Source organism: Pinus tabuliformis, chromosome X (assembly GCF_031772625.1).
Source record: "Pinus tabuliformis cultivar Carrire ecotype Pingquan chromosome X, CPIR1, whole genome shotgun sequence".
Classification (NCBI taxonomy): Eukaryota; Viridiplantae; Streptophyta; class Pinopsida; order Pinales; family Pinaceae; genus Pinus; species Pinus tabuliformis.
This window is the reverse complement of record NC_142308.1, coordinates 771,580,556-771,606,452: the sequence shown is the minus strand read 5'-3', so window position 1 is coordinate 771,606,452 and position 25,897 is coordinate 771,580,556. Positions and strand designations below refer to the sequence as shown.

At 39.2% G+C, this 25,897-nt stretch overlaps 1 protein-coding gene across 2 annotated transcripts in view; it reads right to left on the bottom strand.

Moving 5' to 3' along the window:
• Nucleotides 1-25,580, bottom strand: part of LOC149142158 (uncharacterized) — a 59,050-nt gene extending 33,470 nt beyond the window's left edge. Inside the window, exon 1 of one of the 2 annotated variants that reach the window (XM_089447613.1) lies at nt 24,997-25,580. In XM_089447613.1, coding sequence (XP_089303739.1) covers nt 24,997-25,149 — 153 coding nt within the window. In that variant the 5' untranslated portion in view covers nt 25,150-25,580. The remainder of the gene's footprint in view (nt 1-24,996) is intronic. The other variant, XM_089447614.1, reaches the window with a different exon arrangement.
• Between the last annotated feature and the right edge of the window lie 317 nt (nt 25,581-25,897).

Genomic DNA, 25,897 nt, shown 5'->3' with positions numbered 1-25,897 from the left:
ATTTTTGAGCAATGAGGAAGTGAAGGAGCGCAGCAAGAAGACATTTCAGCGAATCTAGGCAACAACATTTATTGGCACGCATCCCAAGAAAAAATCGTACAGCAGGAGAAAGGCACAGAGATCGAGGAAGAAGGACAGCATAAAGGGCACAAATTTCAACGCAGATTTGGGTACAAATTTCGAGGCAGACGTACTGTCGAAATCCGCACTGTTCGTACAGTCTGTACATCAAGTTTTGGGCACATTTTTCGAGGCTGGCAGTACAACATTTAATGTTGTTTTATTGATGGAAAATTTATGTTTTGGCTGTTTGTTGATTGGCACGATTTTCGAGGTGGAATTCAAGCACGAAAATCGAGATAAGTTGTAATTTGTGGTTGCTAAAATTTTTACTGTGTATTTCAATTTCTCTGTAAAAGAATTTTCAGAAATAAAGAAGAGCTCTCAAACTGGTTTTCCCCAAGAGTTGTAGGCGGTTTTTCCAGGGTTACATTGACCAAAAATCATTGTGTTATTTTTTGTGTGTGGCTGTCATAATTTTGTTGTGTTTTATTTCTGCAATTTCTGCAGTTGTGAAATCTCTAAATTTATGTTTTCAAAAAAATATTGTCATTTCCAGATTTTAGAATTTTTATCATGCTTAGATTTAAAACTAAATGCATGGAGTGATAAGGAAAACTGATAACCAGAGTGGGGGTTGAAATTTCTTCAATCACTATGCTACCACTAGCTTCAACAATTCGATATGACTGATCAACTCCTTGTATGTCTTCCAAATGACCCTCAAGCCTCCTTAAATAATCTTCTTGTTGACATTCAACAGCCTAGATTAGAAGCTAAGCAATGGCTAAGACCATTTATGTTTGATCCTCGTCTTCTTCTAGAAGTTACACCCACAGTTAAATTAATACCCATTAATTATTTTAATTTCCCCAGTTTAAACTTAGTGACCCATTAAAAATAACTAATTATTTTAATGAAATTGTCTCTGAGTGGAATTTCCCAAAATGCTTTCTGGGTACTTTGGAATGCATGTGCCCAAGCCTCCCTGCAAAATTTGAGACTTCATAACATCGTCCTTTGCTTTGTTAATGTCTAACATGTTGTCCACCAACTACTGCAACTGTACTGTTGCTGACATCGCTACTGCCAACACTGCATCCGTACTACAGCTCCCTCTGAAATTATGCATCTATGCTACTGCTGGCACTACCACTGCCAACTGCCCCTGCACTGCAAACTGTTGTTGCTACTGCATCAGCGACGGAAAAACATCCCAAATTACTGAACTGGTGTTCAATATGATGCATCTCGATGCTGAATATCTAACTGCTGCTAGTCCCGCACTATCCCTCTAAAGCCACTGCGTTGTTGCTGCTACTGCAATGTGCCTCCCTACACTGTTGTAAATCTTCACTACGCTGATCGGACTTGGCATTCTAGCCATTGCATCTATCGCTCCAACACTCTAAGTAACTGACACTGGTCCATTCTACTACTTCTGATCTTGGGCTCCCGTAGCAAGGAATTGATCTGAGAGGTGGGCTCCTCAAGGATCCTGCCCATCTATAGCTCTTTTAAACTACAGCTCCAAATCAACCAACCTCTCTCATGGAGGTATCTCGGTTGTCATGGCAAACTCCCCCTCCTCAATCTTCACGGGTGCACCCTTTGGATCGTGCTTCTCATCTTTGTCCTTCTTCCTGATAGGACACTGTGTTGAGTAGTGACCCATTTCACCACACCTGAAGCATTTAATCTTTGAGACGTCCTTCTTCCACCTTCGCTGCTCTTACTGCCACTTGGATGCGAGGGTTGCATTTTTTTGCATTGTACTCCACATCTACTTCCACAGCAAGTAGCAGACATGATGTATTTATTTACAATGCAGAAATGTCAAATGATAATAGTCCAATATGTAATGATGATCATATTTAGTCTTTAGATGTACATTTCATAATTATTAAGATTTTCTATTTAGTTATTGACATATTTTTGGGATTTATTTTTTTATTTTTATATATTAAATTTTTTAATAATTTATAATTTTATAACTTTTATGACTATGACGTCCTCCTATTTCCCCAAAAAATCCCGAAAATTTGGGGTTGCTTATATACGTCCCCCTTGTGTATATCCCTACTCCCGCGTTTCCCTGTCTCGGAATCTCAGTGGAACAAAGTCATCATTCGGAATTAATTGTGTCATTGTAAACCCAAATTCTGCAAAATTATTGTAAATCATCTAGTATAATTATTAAGCCATGTAGAAACACCTAAGTAAGCTTATTATTCTTCTCAATTGGTTTCATCCTAGGGAGTTTTTTAACCTCACCAAATTATGTGTGTTTGTAAACACAGATAATTGACAGAGTTTTTCTCCCAGATATACCCGAAAGCTAGGGTGGAACTCATTGAAAAGGTCTTAAGTGAGTCCTAGTGTTTATCGAGTCTATGTATTTTTCATACTAGATCATATTGTGTCACAAAATTGGGTAGTGTCTTGAGGGTCTATGCCTAAATGTGTATTTCTCGTTCTAAGGATTGAATTAAATTGTAATATTTTGATGTAAAAACATTTTAGTGCATGGTCACTCATAATTAGACACCATGGCTAAAGTATTTGAGGGTGGAAAAAATAATTAATCCCCTTTAGCCATTTTTTAATCTTTTTAGAAAAAAAAAAATAATTAGCCATAAAATTAATTAATTTTGAGTCAAAAAATAGATGCAGAGAAATTATATTCTCTCCAAGTGGAAAATAATCAAAAATTCGTGGGTCAAAAAAGAATTAATTTTTGGAGGTCCTCCGTCAAGGTAAAATGGATTTTTAAGAAAATTTGACCCCTTAGACCTTGATGGTTAAGTCAAAGTGAATTTTTTGAGGAAATTAGTCCAAAATATTAATTTTTGGATTAATAAAAAAGGGGTTTTAAGAGAAACTCGAATTTGTCCTCAAAAATAAAAAAATAAAAATTGACGGTGATCAAATTATTTTCAAAAGAAAATCGATGGATGATATTATTTTGCCAAGGATCAAGACAACTAGCCGTTATCTCCACTTAGAGGGGTTTTCTCCTCTCATTTTCTATATAAGGAAGCTATGAAGCTCTTCATTTCTTCTTTGGATGACGTAATCTATAACGCATGTATTGAGCCTTGCTCTGCTAGAATTGTATTTCGCATAATAGAAAGACTTTGGGATTTCAACTCATGGTGTTATTTTATCTGTTGATCTGTGGTATGTGCTAGTAATTTTTCATGTTGTATACTATCTGTGTTTTATAAATTTTTATTTCATTTGCTACATAACAGAACATTTATTGGTACAGGTATCTAACAATTCATCTTTTAAGTTTGAATAGAGATCTACAAGTACACTAGCCCTTGGTCTCCAAGTTCACAAACTGTGGAGAAGAATCAACCGTGTTTGGATTCTGAACTTAGAATATTATTGATATCATTTGTTTGCTAATGTTCTTGTGAAGTGATTAGAATACTCTTGTAACCTTTTGCTTCTAATTGATAAGTGACATAAGGAATTGGTTGCTAATTGAATAAGAGCTTTATCTTATTTAACAACATTGTGATCAAAATTGAGTAATCCTATCTTCATATTGGCATTGCTAATTATAAATCATCTTGTTCCATTGGTGTTGCTAATTTTTGGGTTTCCAATTTACATATCGAATTATCAAAGAATTCATTTGAGCACTTGTTACTTTGAGATTGCTATTCAAATGATTTATATTTGGGCACTCTAGTGATCTTGTCTCACTAGCACATTGTTTTAATTGAGATTGTTCTTAATATTGCTCTTTAAGCACTTTGTTTATGCTCTTGTATTGAACATCATAAGCATCTAATCATAGGTAATTTAACTTAGAGTACTTAAGAGACCATTTGATAATCTCATTTAAGACAGTCACTCATAACTTACATCTCATCCTAGGATTAGTTGTGCATTAATTAATTTACCTCCAAGCATAAGCTTGTTTGAAAGAAGATAGGACCACCCTTCTCACCCAGCTTGCGAAAGTTTAGACCCTCACTTGTGGTTAACATGGTGACCTTGCAGCCGTCAGGGCCACAGTCCTTGCAACATAGGAGGCACTCAAGTGATTAAAATCCCACGGGAGGTATCGTTAATAAAGCCATAGCTTTCTTCCTTTGGGCTTCTCTTCACAACCTACATTAAAATCCCACGGGAGGTATCGTTAATAAAGCCATAGCTTTCTTCCTTTGGGCTTCTCTTCACAACCTACATTTGAGACTAACTTCAAAATAATTGAGAGAAAGGATTCACTTAGAATAGTCATTTAATCTATAAAATTAACCAAGAGTTTGCATTTCACTTAGCATTAGTTGTTGCATCTCATATAGTATAGTTTTCATCCTAGCAACAATTGTTCGTCTAGTAACTTGGAATTTAATCTTAATTGTGCAAGTAAATTGACTCCTAAGGCACTGGTGTTGTGGACCCAGACATGAAAACTTGAATTCACTTGCAGAACACAAGAATGTAATAAATCATTTTTATTAAATGAATAATGAAGGATGATACAATTCCTTCGTGGCGGTGTGCCTATATAGGCATTGACTGGCCACGAAAGTGAACATGCGCCTTGTTTGACTACAACCCTTTACGGTTAACTCACAATTAGTAGTTAATTAAATAAATAAATAGTTAATTAATTGAATTAATTAGTTATTTATCATTTGTATTTAATTATTTTTTTATGAATTTTTGCTCATAACATTGCCCCACTCTTAAAAATTGCTTTGTCCTCAAAGCAAAGGTAACGAGGGGTATTGTTGTCGGAACTTCTCTGTTTCCCATGAGGAATCTTCTTCTAGGAGTTTTTTCCACTTCATCAGATGTTCTCTTATGGTTTTAGAGCACAATACCTTCTCTCGAGTTGCAAGGATACTTTTTGTTTCTAGGATAATCATTCCTTTCTCATCGACTTCAGGTATCTCAGTTTGAGCGCATTGGTTTTGAACTTTTGTCCTAATACTTTTTTGAGTCATGAAACATGGAATACGTTGAGGATTCGGCAATTATCTGGTAGTTTCAATCCATAAGCAATGTCATTGATATTCCTGATTATTTAGAAAGGCCCATAGAATTTTGGAGTCAACTTGTTCGTCCCATGATTTTTCAAAGATAACTACTTGTAGGGTTACAGTGTTACGAAGACCCAGTCTCCTTCGAAGTCTCTTTCTGAACAGTGTTGGTCAGCTTGTTGTTTCATTCGATTGCTAGTAGTTGCTAAGTTTTCCTTTAATATCTAGATAATCTTTTGACTTTCTTCCAAATGATTCTTCATTGATTGAATCTTAGAGGCATTTAATGCAAAATCCTTCCATTTCGGGGGTCGTAACCATACAAGGCTTGGAATGGTGTCATTTTGGCTGAGGTATGATAGGTGGTATTGTACCACCATTCTGCTAGATGCAACCATTGTGACCATTTGTTTTGCTTATCAGATATGAAGCATCATAGATATGTTTCTAAACACTTATTTACTCTCTCTTTGTCCATCTGTTTGTGGATGATAGGATGAACTCATGTTAAGGGTTATCCCAATTTGATTGCAAAAATCCTTCCTGAAATTTCCTTTAAATCTTACATCTTTATCACTAACAATGACTTTGGGTAGACCATGTAGCAGGTAGATGTTTTTGCCAAAAAATTCTGCAATTTTCTTGGTTGAGTCTGTTTTCTTGACTACCATGAAATGTGAATATTTAGTGAGTCTATCTATTACAACAAATATCTTGTCCTTACCATCAGGCATAGGTGAATTGTCAATGAAATCCATTGAAATTTCCTCCCATTTCTGATTTGCGATATGTAAAGGATGTAACAACCTAGGAGTTGAGACATTTTCGCTTTTACTTCTCTGACACATGTCGCACTTGGCGACACATTTATGAATTCCCTTCCAATAGAACGATTGACATGTGTTGTAGTATGTCTTGAAGAAGCCAACATGCCCAGCGACAGGGGAATTATGTGATTCTTTTGGGGCCTTTATTTTAAATTTGGATGAAGGACTTAGATAAATTATACCCTTATACCATAGTATGACATTTTTCCATTCAAAGTTGGGATGTTGGAAAAATGTTTTCGATTATTGAACAAGAGTCTGGATCCTTGGCATATTCAGTCTAAATCTCGTCCAACCAATCAGGCACTACTACTAATGCGGAGCACGTTGTGGTGTCTTCATCTTTTCGTGAGAGAGCGTTGGCAACAACATTATCTTTTCCCTTTTTGTGTAAAATTTCCATGTATTCTTCTCCAATACGGAAAGTACTTCTAGATGCTTGAGGTGCTCCTTCCAAGTTTTGAAGTACATAAGGATATCGTCAAAGAAAACCAATACGAATTTTCGCAAGTATGGGCGAAAAATCTCATTCATGGTTGCCTGGAAGGTGGCTGATGCATTTGTTAGTCCAAATGGCATTACCTTAAACTCATAATTCCCTTCATGAGTTATGAATCCAATCTTCTCAATGTCCTCTAACCTTACTCGTATTTGATAATAGCCTGACCTTAAATCTAATTTTGAAAAATATTATTCGCCACGAAGTTTGCCCAACATCTCATCTATAAATGGAATGGGAAATTTGTGTTTAATAGTTATCTTGTTTAATCCTCAATAATCTATACACAAACTGAAGGATCCATCTTTCTTTTGGACTAACACCACTGGCACCACATATGAACTTCTGCTTTTCGTAATGACTCCACATTTTAGCAAATCTTGTACTAGTCTTTCTATCTTTGTTTTATGATGATGGGGATAGCGATATGGCTTGACATTTACAGGTGCCACATCCGGTTTGACTTCAATGATGTGTTCAATCTTCCTTTCGGAAAGGTAATTTCATAGGCAATTTCTGAAATACCTCGTCATATTTCTAGATTAGGGAGACTTCAAATTGTTGGTGAGTCCCTTCCATGGATAACAACTCTAATTGTTGGCATTGTGCGACGAATATCGATGCTCCTTTTCAAATAAGTTTCTTCATTTGTTGTGCAAATATGATTTGGGTAGGAGGAGCCTGGAACACAAACAGTTTATACTTTCTTCCATTCCACTTGAACTTTATAAATTGTTTCTGGTAATTTGCGGAATACGTCCCCAAGGTTTGTAACAATTGTATTCCCAAAACAGCATCTACACCTCGCAAGGGAATTGTGTAAAAGCTAAACTCCATTTCCTAATCGCTTGGTTGCAATTTAACCTTGTGGCACTTCCCTACTCCATCTATTCTTTTACTATCTGCCACCATAACCTTTATATCTGTCACAAGATATGCAGATAGATTTAGCCTCTTTGCTACATTAACATCTATAAAATTGTGGGTGCTTCCTGAATCTAATAATACAATCACATTTTGCTTCTTAACATGTCCCTTTTGCTTTAAGGTTTGTGGATGGGCTATCCCTGTGATAGCGGCCAAAGAAATTCTTGGCATATTTTCCTTTTTTGGATCTATATTAGGAGCCTCATTTTCTTCGTTGGTTTCTTCGTCTGAGTCACTATATGAAGATTCCTCTTCTTGTTCTGCTTCGCAATTGTCGAGTTTTTGTGTGTTGCACTTGTGTCCTGGAGAATATTTGTCTCCACACTTCCAGCGTTTGCCATCCTTTTTCTTCTCAGAACTTGACTGTTGGTTTCCTCCTTCTCACAACGGGGGTGGAATGTACTTGCTAGACTTGTCTAGAGAATTCTTGCTTGACTTTTCTTTTGAGTAATTGCTTGATTTTTTAGAAATGGTATATGACTTATTGAACTTATGCTTTTGTTCAATGATCTTCGCTGCATGTCTGGCTTCCTAAATGGTTTTAAGTTTGTACAATTTCAATTCTTCTCAGATATACTCCGTAAGTCCACATCTATACATTTTTAGCAGTTCTTGATTGGTGAACCTTTTTTGTCTTGTAGCTAATACTTCCCATTCGTGGGTGTATTCGCTTACAGACCCTTTTTGCTTGAGATAAACGAATTTTTCGTAGATATCATCTTCTTCTTCTTCATGAAACCTTTTTAGTAAAGCATCCATAAAAAATTTCCAAAGAAATGAATGAGCTTCACATTTGTTGGACCACCATAGGAACTAATCATATGCCTCAGCTTCCAAATTGTTGGATGCGGTCATGATTTTTTCTCGTTCACCTATTGGTGGGTTTGACTCAAAAATGGCCTCCATTTTATCAACCCAAACAATAGTGCCTCTAAGATCTTTATCATCGTACTTAGGTAATTCTCTTTTAATTCGTTGATAGTCTTTTTCTGGACCCTTGGTATAGTACTGGCTTCCTGACAAAATAATTCCAGGTGGATCTGAAAATTCAGGTCCATCTGTACCTTGCTGAATATTTGCCATTTCCTGGTAGGGGGTGGACTGAAACAACATGGTGTCGACTTTTTTTGTTAGCTTAGCAATTTGTTCACTATGCTCATCCAGTTTTTGGGTTAGTCTCTTTGATTTTGTAATCTTTCTGCAATATTTCCTCCATCATTTTTGTTAACTTCTTTTGTCCTTCTCGAATTTTTGTTTGCGACTTTTCTATGTCGGTGAGGCGATAATGCACGTTGTTGACTTTGTCCTTATAACAATTAACATTTTCTTGTAATTCTTCTGAGTTCACCATCTTGCCTTTTATCTTTGCGAACCCCCACTATTGACTCTTCCTTTTTCACATTTCTTTTCTTTTGTTTTTAATTATATAGTTAAATATATATCATTATTTAATTAATATATATAATTTTTATATATAATTTTAATATATATATATATAACTAAATTAATATATATAATTAATTATTTTAATTATATAATCAACTAATAGAATTAATATGAGTCCACACTATATAATTGATGACGATTCGAAAGTTCGACGATAAGGTTGAATAGTCAGCAAGAAAAAAGTCACAATGGACGACAGCAACCAATTGATCGGTGGGGTTGAGAAAACGCACGAGGTCAGAACAAATAGCGGCGATGATATGGTTTGTTGAGGCAGAAGGGAGACGACAGTAGGGCGTGGACATATGGACAACGTTTTGAGCACAATGGTGGGGAAAACAACGGCTAGCGATACGTGATGGTCAGAGATTAGCACAGTCAGTAGGTCGAGGGAACCAGGCAGCATAGAGATGGTGAACGCAATGATGGAGACACAGTGGAATGGACGCAGCACAAGTCGAGAAGATTGATGGCTCTAATACCACTGTTGTGGACCCATACATGAAAACTTGAATTCACTTGAAGAACACAAGAATGTAATAAATATTTTTTATTGAATGAATACTAAGGGATGATACAATTCCTTTGTGGCGGTGTGCCTATATAGGCATTGATTGGCCAAGAAGGTGAACAAACACCTTGTTTGACTACAAACCTTCATAGTTAACTTACAGTTAGTAATTAATTAAATAAATAAATAACTAATTAACTGAATTAATTATTATTTATTATTATTTATTATTTAATTATTTTTATTTATGAATTTTGTATTCATAACAACTAGTCTCTAATTGATAACTTCTACAAATCTAATCAAGTTGTACTAAATAATTAAACTTGTCAATCATCTTCAACCAAGTTGTTAGGCCATTCAGCTGTGTCTCTCGAACTCATCGTTTCATCCATAGGGACTACCCCCCCTTAGCCTACTATAGGGAAACAACTTAAACGGAGAGAGTCGGGATCAAAGTGACATCCCCTGCCCTAAATGTTGTCACAATCCCGTGTGCAATTTCCCCTTCTAAGGGTTGAATTATTATTTTGATGTGAAGGTGTGTTTAGAAATATTTTTGGTGAATGGTTCCTCATAATTAGAACATGATTACCAAAATATTTTTAGATACACTTAGAGGGTAGAAAAATAATTAATCCCCTCAAGTCTTTTTACTTTTAATTTTTGGCAAAAAATAAAAACAAAAATTAAGCCAAAAATTATCAAAAAATAAAATGAAGGGAAATTAATTACCCTCAAAGTGAAAAGTTATCAAAACTCTAATTTGTGGGTCCAAAAGAAATTGATTTTATGAGGTCCTCCATCAATGGAAAAGTCAAATTTTCAAGAGAAATTAAACCTTTGGACCATGGCGGTTGAGTGAAAGATCAATTTTCAAGGAAAAAAGCTTGGAAAAAATATATTTTTGACCTGAAGTAAGGCCTTTATCAACAAATTCGATATTTTTCCAAATCAAGGGACAGGATTTGATTTTCGCATGGATCAAGCAGCAACTAGCTATTATTCTCCGGGATCAAGTCAAACTATCCGTTATTTCAACTTGGAGGGATTATTCCCTCTCACTTTTTCTATATAAGGAAGCTCTCAAGCTCCTCATTATAACATGAATGGTGTTGAAAATCTTTTGTACTGAGCTAAGCTCTGTTGGAATTTTTGCATTAATAAAAACTCTTTGGTGTTTCAATTCAAGGTGTCTCTAACTTAATGATTCATGTTATGTGTTGAATGGGTTTAATGCTCTAATTTTATGCTTAATTGAAGATTATTGTTTCATAGTCAGTGGTTGGACTATCTATTAGCACGGGTATCTTGCTTTAAGTTTTGGGCTAGAGTAAACACATTGAAGCTGGTGGATATAGCAGGTATCTCTAGATCACTAGTTTATTTGTGTGAATCGAACCCCTATGAAGCTAATGATCTATCTTTCAAGTGTGTAGAGATCTCTTCAGGTGATTCAGCCCTTGGGGAAAGCCCAAGTTCATGGACTTTGAGGTGACCACAACGATATATTGTGCAAGGTTTGGATTGGTACACTAAAATTCAAAATTATTTCCATCAAATTATTTTTCGAAATCTACCTGGCTATAAATGAATTATTTGATAATTAGAGCTAATATCTTCTTGTAGATTATTGTAAATTATTTGTAAATTATTTATAACCCTTGTATACTATTTTTCTCATTTGTAAATAATAGTTTTGGAGTTTTATTTTAGAAATTTCTAGATCTTGTGTCATGGGCTCTATTTATCCATCTTGTAGGTGCCAAAGGACTAAAATTTCAAAGAGAAATTCAAGTGTGAGCATCTTAACCCTCACCTAGCCTAGACGGCTAGGGTTTGAGAGGGTTTTTAGTCTTGGAAGGAGTAGTTGTGAAAATTCAATTATCCGAATCACCACCGCCGCAACTAATTAAGTTCCTTCTATTTGTTAATTACTGAACAAATTATTTATTGTTTCCTACATTAAACACCGAAACTAATACACTGCAGTCTTCATCAATTAAATTATAAGCGGAAACAAGAAACTAAGCAAGAAAGAAATATACAACACATTACACCATTGTTTTTGGACAAATGTCCCTGGAAAAACCCAGTGTGGGAAAATCGGTGCAGTAGCCGAGGGTTTGTATTATTAAGCAGTAGTTTTCTGAATACAATCTCTAGATGCCTTGTTGGCTATCTAGTATAGAGAATATAACTAACAGAAGATTAGTGAGAAATACCTCACACTATCATTAGCGATCCTAATTGATCCAACCACAGAATGTCTAGTCCCTTGTTGCCTCTACACAGTCACTGCGTAGGCCCAACGTCACAGCACCTAGGGACTGCGTCACTCCCTCTACTAATCGATTTTCCTCTCTACAACTTCGATTTTGTCCTCTCGGTCTTACACCTCGGCTTCCGGATTCAAAAATCGATCTCTCCAGCAAAAATACAAATCTCCTCAAGGCTCTACACTACCTCTGCATCAGCCTACGCTAGCCAGCGTAGCCTCTGCATTGCCTTTCTCAGATCTCTCTCTACCTCCTCTGTTGAGTATTCCCGGATCAAGAGAAATCTCCAACCAAAACTATCCCTACCCTCTCTGCAAGAAATCACTTCGAATCTCTCTGGCAACTATTGCGCTGCTCACTTCAGAAATTCGATCTCTGATCTCCCACTATATGTGTCTTCCAAATGCCCATCAAGCCTCCTCTTATAATCCTCCTATTGAGAACCAATGGCCCAAATTAGATCCTAATCAATGGCTCAGATCATTTTGGCTTGATCCTCGTCTTCTTCTAGAAGTTTCACCCACAGTTAGATTAATACCCTTTAATTATTTTAATTTCCTAAGTTTAGACTTCGGCACCCACTAAAAATAATTAATTATTTTAATTAAACTAGCTTCAGGTGGAATTTCCCAAAACGATTTCAGGGTATTTTGGATTACATGTGTCCAAGCCTCCCTACAAAATTTGAGGCTTAGAGCACATCCGATGCTACCAAAAATCAACACTCCCTCTTAGCGAGGAATGTGCTCTAGTAATGCCTCCCACTGAAGCATCACCCTGACTTCATAACATCGTCCTATGCGTTGTTGATGTCTGACATGTTGTCCACAAACTACTGCACTGCTGCTACAACTGTGTTGTTGCTGACACTGCCACTGTCAACACTCCATCCATACTACAGCTCCCTCTGAATTTCTGCATCTGTGTTGTTGCTGGTACTGCCACTGCCAACTGCCCTTGCACTGCAAACTGTTGCTGCTACTACATCAGCAACAGAAAAACATCCCAAATCACTGAACAAGTGTTCAACATAAATGCATCTCAATGTTGAAGATTTGACTGTTGTTAGTCCCACGATATCCCTCTGAAGCCACTGCGTGTGAAAATTCTATCACTGCAACAACTGATTTATTTTACCTACTTATTTCCCAATAAGTTATTTACAAAAACCCTTTAGTAAACATTAAAATAAATTTTGCTGCAGATATCACACCATAATACAGAAACAAACAAATGTACAACAATCAACACAGATATTTTGGACAATTATCCCTGGAAAAACCCAATGTGGGAAAACCGGTGCAGCAGAGGAGGATTTTATTATTCAGCAATTCTTCAGTACAACTGGGTGCCAAACTGGCTTACCCAACAGAGAAAAATTCTCCAGCACTTCTCCCAGTCTCAGCGTCAAGCTTGTTGGCCTCTACGCAACTCCCAAACCCTCTGCGTCAGCTCCTGCCCCTATGCGTCACCCACGCAGGCCCTCCAATGAATGCACAGTCTGTTGCCTCTGCGTCTACCTCTCTAACCTCTGCGCTGGTCTTATGGTGTTGTTCCTGACTCTCTATTCTGTACCCGTTGCCTCTTGCTACTCTCCAAACCACTAGTTCCAATTTCTCAGCTAACCCCACCCTAGAAATCGAATTGACTGGTCTCCCTCAGTGTGTTCTCCAACTGACCCTCAAGCCTCTTCTTATACTTTTCCTGTTGGTCCTTCAACGGCCGCAATTAAATCTCTAATCAATGGCTAAGATTAGATTTGGCTTGATCCATGACTTTTGGAACCTTCTAACCTAGTTCTATATTAATACCCATTAATATTTTATTTTTCCTAAGTTTAGACTTAGGAACTCCATTAAAAATATTAATTATTTCAATATCTCCCAAACTGGTTAGAATCTACCCAAATCATTTCTGGGTCTTAGAGATCTCATCCGTTTTAGCCTCTCCACCAATTTTCATGGCTAGAGCCCATCTGATGCTACCCCAAATCAACACTCCGTCTTAGCCAGGATTGTGCTCTATTAATACTCCTCACTGAGCATCACACTAATTATCTGGCACCGGTACCTGTGTTGATGCTAGGCCTCGCCGCCCAACATCCTTTGAACTGTTGCACCCTATACTGCTATCCATGGCTCTGCCACTACCATTGATGCATCCGTACAGCAGCTCCCTCTGCATCTGTGCTGTTGTTGGGCCTTTCACCCAACACTGCATCTGCACTGCAACTCCCTCTGCATCCGTGTTGCTGCTGGTTGTTCTTCCCAACACTGCATCTACACTACATCCTCTTCTCATCATGACGCATTGTGCTACTGCACTGCAACATCATACCCATTCAACTACTGAAATGGCTTCTTTATCATCCCCATCTTCTCCCTGAAATAATCAAACTTCGTTCTTCCAAGGGCCTTGGTAAAGATGTCTACCACCTGCTCTCTTGTAGGAGTGTAGCTCAATTGTACGGCTCCTCGTTGGACACAGTCTATGACAAAGTGTCATCGAATATCAATATGTTTTGGTTGATCATGAAACACTGGATTCTCAGAGAGTTTGATGCAACTCTGATTATCACACATGATCCTGGTCGCCTCCATCTTTCTTTTGAATAGGTTCACAAGCAATTTTCGAAGCCATATGGCCTCACACGAAGCTATGCTTGCAGCCATATATTTTGCCTTAGCTGAGCTCAGAGCCGCAGATTTACGTTTCCTACTGCACCAGGAGGTCATTCCTAATCCAATGTTGAAACAGTACCCAGAGGTACTTTTCCAATCCACTGAACTTCCACCCCAATCTGCATCAGTAAATCCACTCAATCTGATATCCTTACTCCTAGTGTACAAGAATCCATAATTGACTGTTCCCTGTAAATCTCTGAGAACATGTTTGGTTGCTGCTCAATGTGCCCTCTTTGGTTCCACCATGCGCTGACTAAGGGTGTTGACAGCGTAACAAATGTCTGGCCTGGTATTGACCAGATACATCAGGGACCCTATGAGCTGCCTGTATAAGGTGGGATCAACATCCTTGTCTTCTGATGCATCAATTTTCTTCAAAATGGTAATCATTGGGGTAGCCATGGGTCTATAGTCCTCCATCCTGAATCTCTTCAGAATTTTTGTAGCATATCTCCCTTGCCCAAGGAAAATCTCCCCCTTTTGCTGCCAAACTTCCAAACCCAGGAAATAATGCATTCATCCCAAATCCTTCATGTCAAATTATGTGGCTATATTCTTCTTGCAGCCCCCAATGAGACTGGATGGTCCTGTCAGGAAGAGATCATCCACGTATAATTCTAGGATTAGAGGCTCATTCTCTACAACTAGATAGTAGAGATTTTAATCTGTGTCACTCTTGATAAATCGCATCTTCTGCAAGTAGCCATCTATTCGACCATACCATGCTCTAGGTGCCTATTTCAGCCCATACCAGGCTTTCTTCAATCTGCATACATGATACTTCTTCTCATGTGTCTCAAAGCCTTCTGGTTGTTCAATGTATACCTCTTCTTCTGTCACCCCATTCAGAAATGTCGTTTTGACATCCATATGATGAATCTCCCATCCCATCTGTGCTGCAAGAGATATCACGCTTCTAATAGATATATACCTAGCTACCGGGCCAAAGGTCTCTTCATAGTCAATTCCTTCCTTCTAAGCATACCCCTTAGTCACAAACCTGGCTATGTATTTTTCCACACTGTTGTCTGCAATGTATTTAATCTTCTCGATCCATCTCGAACCTACCATCGATCTATCTTGAGGCCTTGGCACTACATCCCAGACATCACATCCATCCAAACCTGATGTTGAGCAGCCTCCTGAAAACTGGCAGGCTCCCCATCCAGAGCTACTAATGCCTGCTATCTATCTGACTGTTTTCGGTCTCTCTTATTGTTCCTTGGTGCACCGATGAAATCCTCTGCATCTCGTAGAATCTGACAAAGTTCCCTTCTCGTTCTTCCTCTACTCCTGCTATCTATCTGACTGTTTTCGCTCCCTCTTATTGTTCCTTGGTGCACCGATGAAATCCTCTGCATCTCGTAGAATCTGACGAAGTTCCCTGCTCGTTCTTCCTCTACCAACAGGTGCTTCCATTATCTCCTCCTCCTCCTGTGATTCTTCTTGATCCGAGAAAGAATTCTTTACTTCCGTTTGTTGAAGAGGTTTGACAAATGGCTCCTCTTTTGACTGCTCCTCCAAAGGCATTTCTCCATATTTTCCGAAAGCCCTGTCCTCCATGAACTTCACATCTCATCGGACTACTACCTTCCTGCTCCATGGAAGATAGATTCTGTATGCCTTAGCGTTCTCGCTATATCCCACTAGATATCCTTTCTCTGCAATTTGATCCAGCTTCTTCCTCTTTTCCTTGGGTACGCGACAATATGCTAAGCTCCCAAATATCCTGAAATGACTGACTTCAGGCGTCTTCCCTGTGAAGACTTTCTCTGGAGTAATCTTTCCCAATGCCCGATGAGGAGTTCTATTCTGAACATAGACTGTCGTGTTGCATGCTTTTGCCCACATGAATTTTGGCATATCCTGATCATACATCATGGCCCTAACTACTTCTATGATGGTCTAGTTCTTCCTTTTTACTACTCCATTCTACTCCAGATTGTAAGGAGTTGTCCACTCCCTTCTAATGCCCTCCTTAGCACAAAAATCAATGAAGTCCTTATCGACATACTCTCCACCATTATCTCAGCGCAAAACTTTCATTTTCTTCCCAGTCAGATTCTCCACCAGAGCCTTGAACTCTTTGAATCGATAGAAAACCTCGTCCTTGGTTTTCAGAAAATAAATCCAAGTTTTCCTTGATTGGTCATCAATGAAGGTGACGAAGTACTCGGCATCACCAAGAGCTTTAGTTGACATAGGTCCGCAAATATCTGTGTATCAATCCTAGTACACTGTTTGCCCTGTTCTTAATTCTAGGAAATGTTGCTTTAGCATACTTTCCAAGAGCACATCCTCTGGATACATCATCTCGTTCCGTACTAAGATCTGGAATTCCTGTTACAATGTTCCTGAGAATTCTCAGAGCCCCATGGTGCAAATGCCCCATTCTTTTGTGCCATAGTTCGTTCAAATCCTTGTCTCCATGACTGCCTATTAGTGCCATTGGTGATTCTAGTTGTAGTTTGTACAACTTGTTACTTTTGATCCTGATCTGCACTTTCTTTTTCCAGCTCGGGTGCTTGACGTATACTTTCTCCTTGATGAAGAAAACGTCATAGCCTTTGCCTTGAAGTTGTGACACGGAAAGTAAGTTCATCCCCAATCCTGGTACATGCAGCACATTGGTAGCACGGAAACGCTCTCCCATTTTGGTTTGAAAAACTATGGTACCCCTTCCTACTGGAGTACACTTCGCCTTGTTCCCCATGGTGATCTGAAAGTTCATCCTCTCCTCTTGATAATCTGAGAAACATTCTCGGATTCCCATCATATGCCAAGAGGCTCCACTCTCTATATACCATACCTCTGATGATGCATAACTAGTCACACAAGCCACTTCTTCCAACCTGGAAGCCAACATAGAGAAATCAAAATTACTGTCTCTTGTGCAATTTTATGAAAATTTTTGCGAGTCTCTTGACGTAGATGCCTTTGCATCATGGTCTGGACCCATAATTGATTTTCCCTTCCTATCTCTGATTACTTGCTCTGATACCATGTGAAAATTCTATCACTGCAACAACTGATTTATTTTACCTACTTATTTCCCAATAAGTTATTTACGAAAACCCTTCAGTAAACATTAAAATAAATTCTGTTGCAAATATCACACCATAATACAGAAACAAACACATGCACAAGAATCAACACATCAACACAGATATTTTGGACAATTGTCCTCGGAAAAACCCAATATGGGAAAATCGATGCAACAAAGGAGGATTTTATTATTCAACAATTCTTCAGTACAATTGGGTGCCAAACTAGCTTACCCAACGGAGAAAAATTCTCCAGCACTTCTCCCAGTCTCAGCGTCAGGCTTGTTGGCCTCTACGTAGCTCCCAGACCCTCTGCGTCAGCACTGGGCCTCTACGTCGCCCACGCATGCCCTTCAGTGACTACGCAGTCTGCTGCCTCTGCATTTACCTCTCCAACCTCTGCGTTGGTCTTCTAGTGTTGTTCTCGACTCTCTGTTCTATACTCGTTGCCTCTTGCTGCTCTCTAGACCACTAATTCGAATTTCTCAGCTAAACCCGGCTCCAGAAATCGAACTGACCGATCTCCCTCAGTGTGTTCTCCAACTGACCCTCAAGCCTCTTCATATACTTTTCCTGTTGGTCCTTTCAATGGCCGAGATTAAATCTCTAATCAACGGCTAAGATTAGATTTGGCTTGATCCATGACTTTTGGAACCTTCTAACCCAGCGTTATATTAATACCCATTAATATTTTGTTTTTCCTAAGTCTCAACCATTAATATTTTATTTTTCCTACGTTTAGACTTAGGAACTCCATTAAAAATATTAATTATTTCAATATCTCTCAAACCGGTTAGAATCTGCCCAAACCATTTCTAGGTCTTGGAGATCTCATGCACTTTAGCCTCTCCACCAATTTTCATGGCTAGAGCACATCCAATGCTACCCCAAATCAACACTGCGTTGTTGTTGCTACTACATTGTGCCTCCCTACACAGTTGCAAGTCTGCACTACGCTGCTCAAACTTGGTGTTCTAGCCACTGCATCTATCGCTCCAACACTCCTCTGCACTAACTGACACTGATCCATCCTGTTACTTCTGATCTGGGCTCCCGTAGCAAGGAATTGATCAGAGAGGTGGGCTCCTCAAGGATCCTGCCCATCTGTAGCTCTTTTGAACTATAGCTCCAAATCAGCCCACCTCCCTCCTGGAGGTATCTCGACTGCATGGCAAACTCCTCCTCGATCTTCACGGGTGCAGCCTTCGGATAGTGCTTCTCATCTTTGTCCTTCTTCCTGAGAGGATACTGTGTTGCGTAGTGACCCATTTCACCACACCTAAAGCATTTGATCTTCGAGACGTCCTTCTTCTGCCTCCGCTGCTCCTATTGCCCCTTGGATGCAAGGGTTGCATTCTCATCCTCCTCCTTGGGCTTCGACCCACTGCTATTGCTTCCATCAAGCTTGCACTTGACTAGATCTCTCCTCAACTTTTCCTGCTTGAGAGCTGCCCACATGTTATCCAGTCTGGCAAAGCTACCCTGCCCAGGATGCTCTGGACAAAGACCTACCACTCTTCTAAGACTGAGTTTAGGGCCAGTCTCACCATCTCGGAACCTTGAGGTGTAGACCCCACAGCTGCCAACTCATCCTGGGTCTCCTGAAGCTTCGTGAGGAACGGATCAATGCGCTCCCCCTTCTGCATCTGTGCAGATCTCAATTTCTGCTCTAAGTACATCTTTCGTTGCTCGGAAGATCCTTGATACAGCATTGCCAAGGCATACCACATCTCCTTAGCAGTCCCTCTACTAGCGATGTGACAAACCACGTGATCCTTTACTCCATCAAGGTTCATCCTCTTGGCCTTCACCATTTATGTCTGGTACTTCTTCAGCGGATCTAGATCTACAAGCACAACCACCACGCTATCGACATAGGTATTGAGAGAATGCTCATCTAGAAGGAATGACATCGTTGCCTTCCAGATGACATAGTTGGATGCCCCATGCAACCTGTCATGATCTCTCAGCCCACTGGTTGCCATTTCTGCCACAAAAACGTCGAACTACTCCTCTATGCTTCTTACTATTGCTGCTCAGGCAATAAGAAAATGGACTTCTTGGCAGGAAGTCCACTGAGGAAAAAATTCCCTCGCTATGCTTCTCCTCTCTCTTCTGGCGATTTTTTGCCCAATAAACTGCTTGGGAAAAAACTACGTCCCACCAGCGCTTTCCTCACGCTGAGGCTGCTACGTTGCTCCCTCTGGCACGGCAAGATTTTGATCTGGAAGCCCTTCCTCTCTGTCAACTCACTCAGAGAGAGACTTTCCTCAAAAATTCAGCCCTCCTACCCTAGACTGTGTAAACCCTATGGGGATTCGAACTGCTGCCTTCTGCAGCGATTCGACCTCCTTCTCTGCTCAGCGCTAGGTTCTCTAGCACTGTTCTTCTTGCTTCACTTGCACTGCTCTAATATCATGTGAAAATTCGATTACCCGAATCACCACTGCAGCAACTGATTACTGAACAAATTAGTTATTGTTTCCTACAGTAAACACCGAAACCAATACACTGCAATCTTCACCAATTAAATTATAAGCGGAAACAAGGAACTGAGCAAGAAAGAAATACACAACACATTACACCGTTGTTTTTGGACAAATGTCCCCAGAAAAGCCCAGTGTGGGAAAACCAATGCAGCAGCTGAGGGTTTGTATTATTGGGGCAGTAGTTTTCTTAATACAATCTCTAGATGCCTTGTTGGCTATCTAGTATAGAGAATATCATTAACAAAAGATTAGTGAGAAATACGTTACACTATCACTGACGCTCCTTACTGATCCAATCACAGAATGGCTAGTCCCTTGTTGCCTTTGCGCAGTCATTGCGTAGGCCCAACATCACAACTCTTAGGGACTGCGTCACTCCCTCTGTTGATCGATTTGCCTCTCTAGGCTTCGATTATGCCCTCCCGGTATCACACCCCGGCTTCCAGCTTCAGAAATTGATCTCTCCAGCAAAAATATGGATCTCCTCAAGGCTCTGTGTTGCCTCTGCATCAACCTACGCTGGCCAGCGTAGCCTCTGCGTTGCCTCTCCCGGATCTCTCTCTGCCTCCTCTGTTGAGTATTCCCAGATCAGGAGAAATCTCCAACCGGAACTATCCCTGCCCCTCTCTGCAAGAAATCACTTCGAATCTCTCTGGCAACTGTTGCGCTGCTCACTTCAGAAATTCGATCTCTGATCTCCCACTCGATGTGTCTTCCAAATGCCCATCAAGCCTCCTCTTATAATCCTTCTGTTGAGAACCAACGGCCCAGATTAGATCCTAATCAATGGCTCAGATCATTTTGGCTTGATCCTCGTCTTCTTCTAGAAGTTTCACCCACAGTTAGATTAATACCCTTTAATTATTTTAATTTCCTAAGTTTAGACTTAGGCACCCATTAAAAATAATTAATTATTTTAATAAAATTGTCTTTGGGTGGAATTTCCCAAAAGGATTTCAAGGTATTGTGGAATACGTGTCCAAGCCTCCCTACAAAATTTGAGGCTTAGAGCACATCCAATGCTACCAAAAATCAACGGTTTTCCAGCCTGAAGGAAGAAGTCGTTCAGCCAAGGAGGACTGATTTGGGGTTAGAAGCCCAAAGCTACAAGACCCAAGTGCTACTTTTGTAACGCCTAGCCTATAAGAGGAGGTTGCTAGCCCTAGACGGCTTGTTTGTTGCTGCAACTAGGGTTTTCTTCAGTGTTTGCCTTCCAAATTGATTTTGCAGGTGTTGGAGGTCATTTTTGGGCCTAAGATTGACAAATATTGCTTGGAACTGGGGAGGTCTTGATGCCTCTAGCCCTAGGCCGCAACCCTAAAAGGGCCAATTTACCCTAATTGTAGGCCTAATTAGGCCTTGAAGCCTAGGCCGCAGCCTTTGCCAATTTGTGGGCTAATCTTGGTTTTTGCAAGCATACCATCCATTGAGGAAAGGTTTCGAGGGCCAAAAATTCATTTGCTTCATCATTCTAGTCCTTGGAGGCCTAGCCGCTAGCACAAGGAGGGCTAAAAGCCCTAGCCATGAGGCCCAGAGCCTCTTTCCTACTAGCCTGCAAGCCTTGCTAGGCTTCCCAAGCCTAGCCACAACCTTTGGAGGGCTAGATCCATCATTCATACTAGTTTTGAAGTTGATCCAGAGGTGTTGCAGGTCTTCTTTGAAGGATTACAACGCCAAATATCCATAACTCCAAGCCCTAGTCTTGTTAGCTATTGCTCTACAAGTTTGATCCTTGTGTTTTAAGCTAATAATCTGCGAGTGCAGGCATTGGAGGAGCGATTTCTCTCTTATTTCCCAATTTGGCATAGGCCACTAGGCCTAAGGGTTTGCTTCTCTTATCCTCACCCTTTCCTCCTCACTCTCAAAATTTACATCAAATCTGAAGTATTAATAGCAGTGGCATAACTTAAGTAGTGGCACATAATCATTGAGAAGAAGTCGTAAAACTAATTTAAATAACCTCAAGATCCCAAAGTGGTTCATTGAATAGAGGAAATTTGACATTGTTTTGTCTCATTTGCAATTGAAATATTGGATTGATATCATTGAAAAAGAGGTCTGATCAGATTTGAAATAAGTGCTTGGAACTTAAATCCAATAAGCCTTATAAGCCTGAAACTCATTTTACAATTGTTTAAGGTCTTGTCATTGGAATATTGATTGTTTTTCAAGTGGATTTTGGGACTGACATCGTGCATTTTGTATGCTGATCTATAATAGTGATATAGTGCAAAGGTGGCTCTTAATACCTTAAGTTACATTGGTGTCTTTATAATAATCTTCCATTGCATTGCATTGGCATTAGAATAGCTCTCCATGTCATTGTGTTAAAGTGCTACTTGCATTTGCATCCTTGGATTGCCACCATTGGACTTTGCATTCTTGGCATCTCATTCTTGTAGTTGCATTAATCTTATTTTGTTAAGTTATGGTATGTTCTATGCTTATAACAGTTTATTTCTTTTTCTTATTATGTTCCACAGATTAGCAATCACATATACATAAAGTAAAGTGCAGATAGAACATTAAACGATCGACAGAAAACAAGCCAAGACAAGAGACACAAGATGTGGCGGCTAGCCAGGGACAAACCCCACAATGTGTGGGGAAACCCTTTGATCAAATCTTCTTATATCTTCAATAATTCAGCAGAGAGAAATAGTACAATAAATCTGATTCATATCAGCAGCCCTAGATCAGCAGCATCAGCATTAGCGGCTTCATTATCAAACTAGGGCAAACGATATCTTGCAAACCGTTCGTCGGATTGACTTCATTCCACCACCAAAAGTTGCGGCTTTCAGAGGAGGTTCAAATGAACCTACAGCGCAGTTCCAAAGAGGAGATCTTCTAGGCCACGCAAGTCAATCTTTACTTCTGCAGTTGCAGCTTCAATTTCAGTAGTTTCCGGCTTCACATGTGTGAGAGAGAGACCCATTTCAGCGCAGTAGAGAAGAGACTCATTTCTGCGTAGTAGAGAGAGAGAGAGATGTGATGACATGAGTGAGTCCAAATGAGGAAAAGTCCTCTTATATTTATACACAACGTTGGTGGGTGAATAGATGCGACTGTTGGGCTTCTAAGCCTACATGAATTGTAGGTCGGCTTGATAATAATTCCATAATCAAAATAAATTCATATCTCCCTGAATACTTATCGGAAATCTTTATATCAATCCTACACCTCTCGACGAGAGGAATCTAATAAAAATATTATCAGCCATGAATAAGATGACCCACATGAAGTTTCGCCCTGGTTGCCAATTTTAACATATTTTAAAAATCACCATTAGCAATCTCATTATTTCCTTATGCTTGTTATGAGTTGTACTTAAGGGAAATTGCATCTTGTATCTAGTTGGTTCATAAGATAAGTGAATGGGAGAATTTGGTCTCTAATTGTTAAGTAACATAAGAATATATTGCTCTCATTTTTGTGATCTAAATTTATCTCTCAAGAAGAATCTAATAAGCTCTTGGAGTAATTGGAATTGCTAATTATACTCATTTAAGTTGCTAATCTTGTTTTATTGGTATAATCTCTAATTGCTCTTTAAAGTGTTCCATTTATATTGCTCTTCTTATCTTGTATTGAATATCATTGTGAGCATTTTGATTTGAAGTGATCTAATCTTGTTGGAGCATTTGACAAATTTGATAATCTCATTGAAGCAATCACTCACATCTTGCATCCTCATTCTAAGTTAGAAGTGAAGCTTTAAAATTTAGCTCCAAGCATAAGCCTGGTTGTAAGAGAAATAGGACCACCTTTTCCTTTGGATTGTGACGCTTGACCCTTGCACTGAGGTTAGAACAGCTAACCTTGCAGTTCTCTTGAGGGCAATCCCCCTTGTAGGAATGGAGGGATCTGGGTCGTTAGAACCCGAGGGTAGGTATCGTTAATGAGGCCTTAGCCTCCTTCCTCTGGGTTTCTTTCTACAACCCCTCTGCAAGACTTGCATCTAAACAACCAAGGTTAAGGATTCATCTAGACTCGGCATATAATTAAAAGTTACCAAGAGCTTGCATCTCACATAGATCTAGGTCCTACACTTCATCTATGATAGAATTTGCATCCTGTGGCAATTGTTCATTTGGTAACTTGGAATACTATTCATATTGTGCAAGTAATTAATTTTTAAAGGCACTAGTCTCTATTCATAATCTTAAGAAATCTAATCAAATCGTGCTTAATAATCATACTTGCCTTTTGAATCTCAACCAAGTTGCTAGGCCATTCAGTTGTGTCTCCTTAACTTGTTGGTTCCCAAAAAGTTGTTCATCACCTCATCCATAGGGACTACCCCCCTTAGCCTGTATTTGGGAGACAGCTTAAATGAAGAGGGGAGGGATCAAAGTGGCAGCCCCTAGCCCAAGCGTTGTCGCAATTTCGTGTACAATTTGAGCGACAACAAGACACAATCATGCACCCTTTACCTAAAAACTTGCCATCCCTAAGTAAAACAATAGAGACTTTATGGAATCTCAAGCATTGTCTGGAGCAAGAAGTAATTCTAACCTAATGACTAAGGAACCAGTCAACTCAGGAAGCTACATTGGAGGAGGTAAAAGAAATCTCTCCAGCCCCACCCCCTCCAATAATAGACGTCCCCAATTATGCAAGCAGCTCCTACGAAAGAGCTTTAAGGAAACATGAAACATTATCTTTCAGCTCACCCCCGCTTACTAAGGGAAGAAATAAAAATAAGGAATGCAAAAAAAGATAGAATAGAATAAATCTCGAGGCCATGACACATTACTTGTTAGATACAAAAAAAAATTTGAATAGCAAGAAATGTTCCTACATTTTGTCATGTAAACAATTTGTTAGACAATGCCCCTTTTCACAAGGCGGTGCAAAATATTTGACAATGACTTGAAACAAACTCCAAACGATGGTAGGCAAATCTGAGGATAGTTGGACTTTATGGACTGTGTCCCACCATTTGGGTAAAGCCATAGCCACTTTTTGATAAATAAAAACAATAGTCATTGTGCAAAAAAAATAACACTTCCAAGGAAATCATGCTTTAAATATGGGAGTCGAGATTGCAATGTTCACATAACATGACAAGGTTCTTAACAATAGAGAAGAAATATAAACTTTCCAAAATGCAAAAACATGCAATGCTTAAAAGGCTTGTTAATTTGAAATCAGCATCCAGTGGTATGGATATTAATGACTCTACCCATTTGCTTATTAATCAAAACCATTGGAATAATACCTTGACATCCCGATGTATGTGGCCATGGTTATGGAGGTACTCCAGTGCCTTCAGAACATCTCGCAGGATTGTAGCAATGATCACCTCCTCAAACCCCTCTGGAAAGACAGACTTCATTATATGAAGACAAGAACCCCCTGCCATGTATGGCATTACAACCCATAGGTTCTGATTTGCTACAAAAGAGCAATGTGCTTGTAAGAGATTTGGATGGCTGATTAAGCTCAATGTCTGTGCTTCACGACGTATTTCATCCTGCACTTAAACAAATTTGGCACATTAATAGCAACAAGAGTGGCTTTCCATCTAAATTCCATATTGTTATGTGCGCCAAACAGATTGTAAGGTAATTCTTCAATTCAAAAGCATGCTGTATTGCTGCTTTTTTGCAACCAATCTCAATTAGATAAAGACAAACCCCTGAGAGACAATTCAAAGTTTCAAACAATCTGGGAAAGTATGTCTCTCTTATTTTGTTAAATATAATGTCAACAGTAAAATAAAATGGTAGATCCATTCTGCACAGGAAATTTCAACAAAGGTTAACTGTTTTTAATTCTCTCCTCATAAATATATTCCTCCCCTAAAAGTAGTGAGCATACATGCAGACAACACAAGAACAGTATAGCAGTCACTCCTCACTAGACCAGTTTGAAAACACAACCTGACATGTATGACTGTAGGTGTTAGCTCTATATGCAAAGTAAACAAGAAGAATTTACAAACATCCTGCCGAAACCTGTATCAGGATAGGAACACAGAAAACTGCTTATATTTTCTGCTCAGGTTCTTCCACATGACAAAAACTGAATATCATAATTCCACTACTTTGGAAAACATCAAAGATCCATTATTAATTTCCTACCAAATGCTGCAAGCAAATTTAGCAAGAACTGCAAAA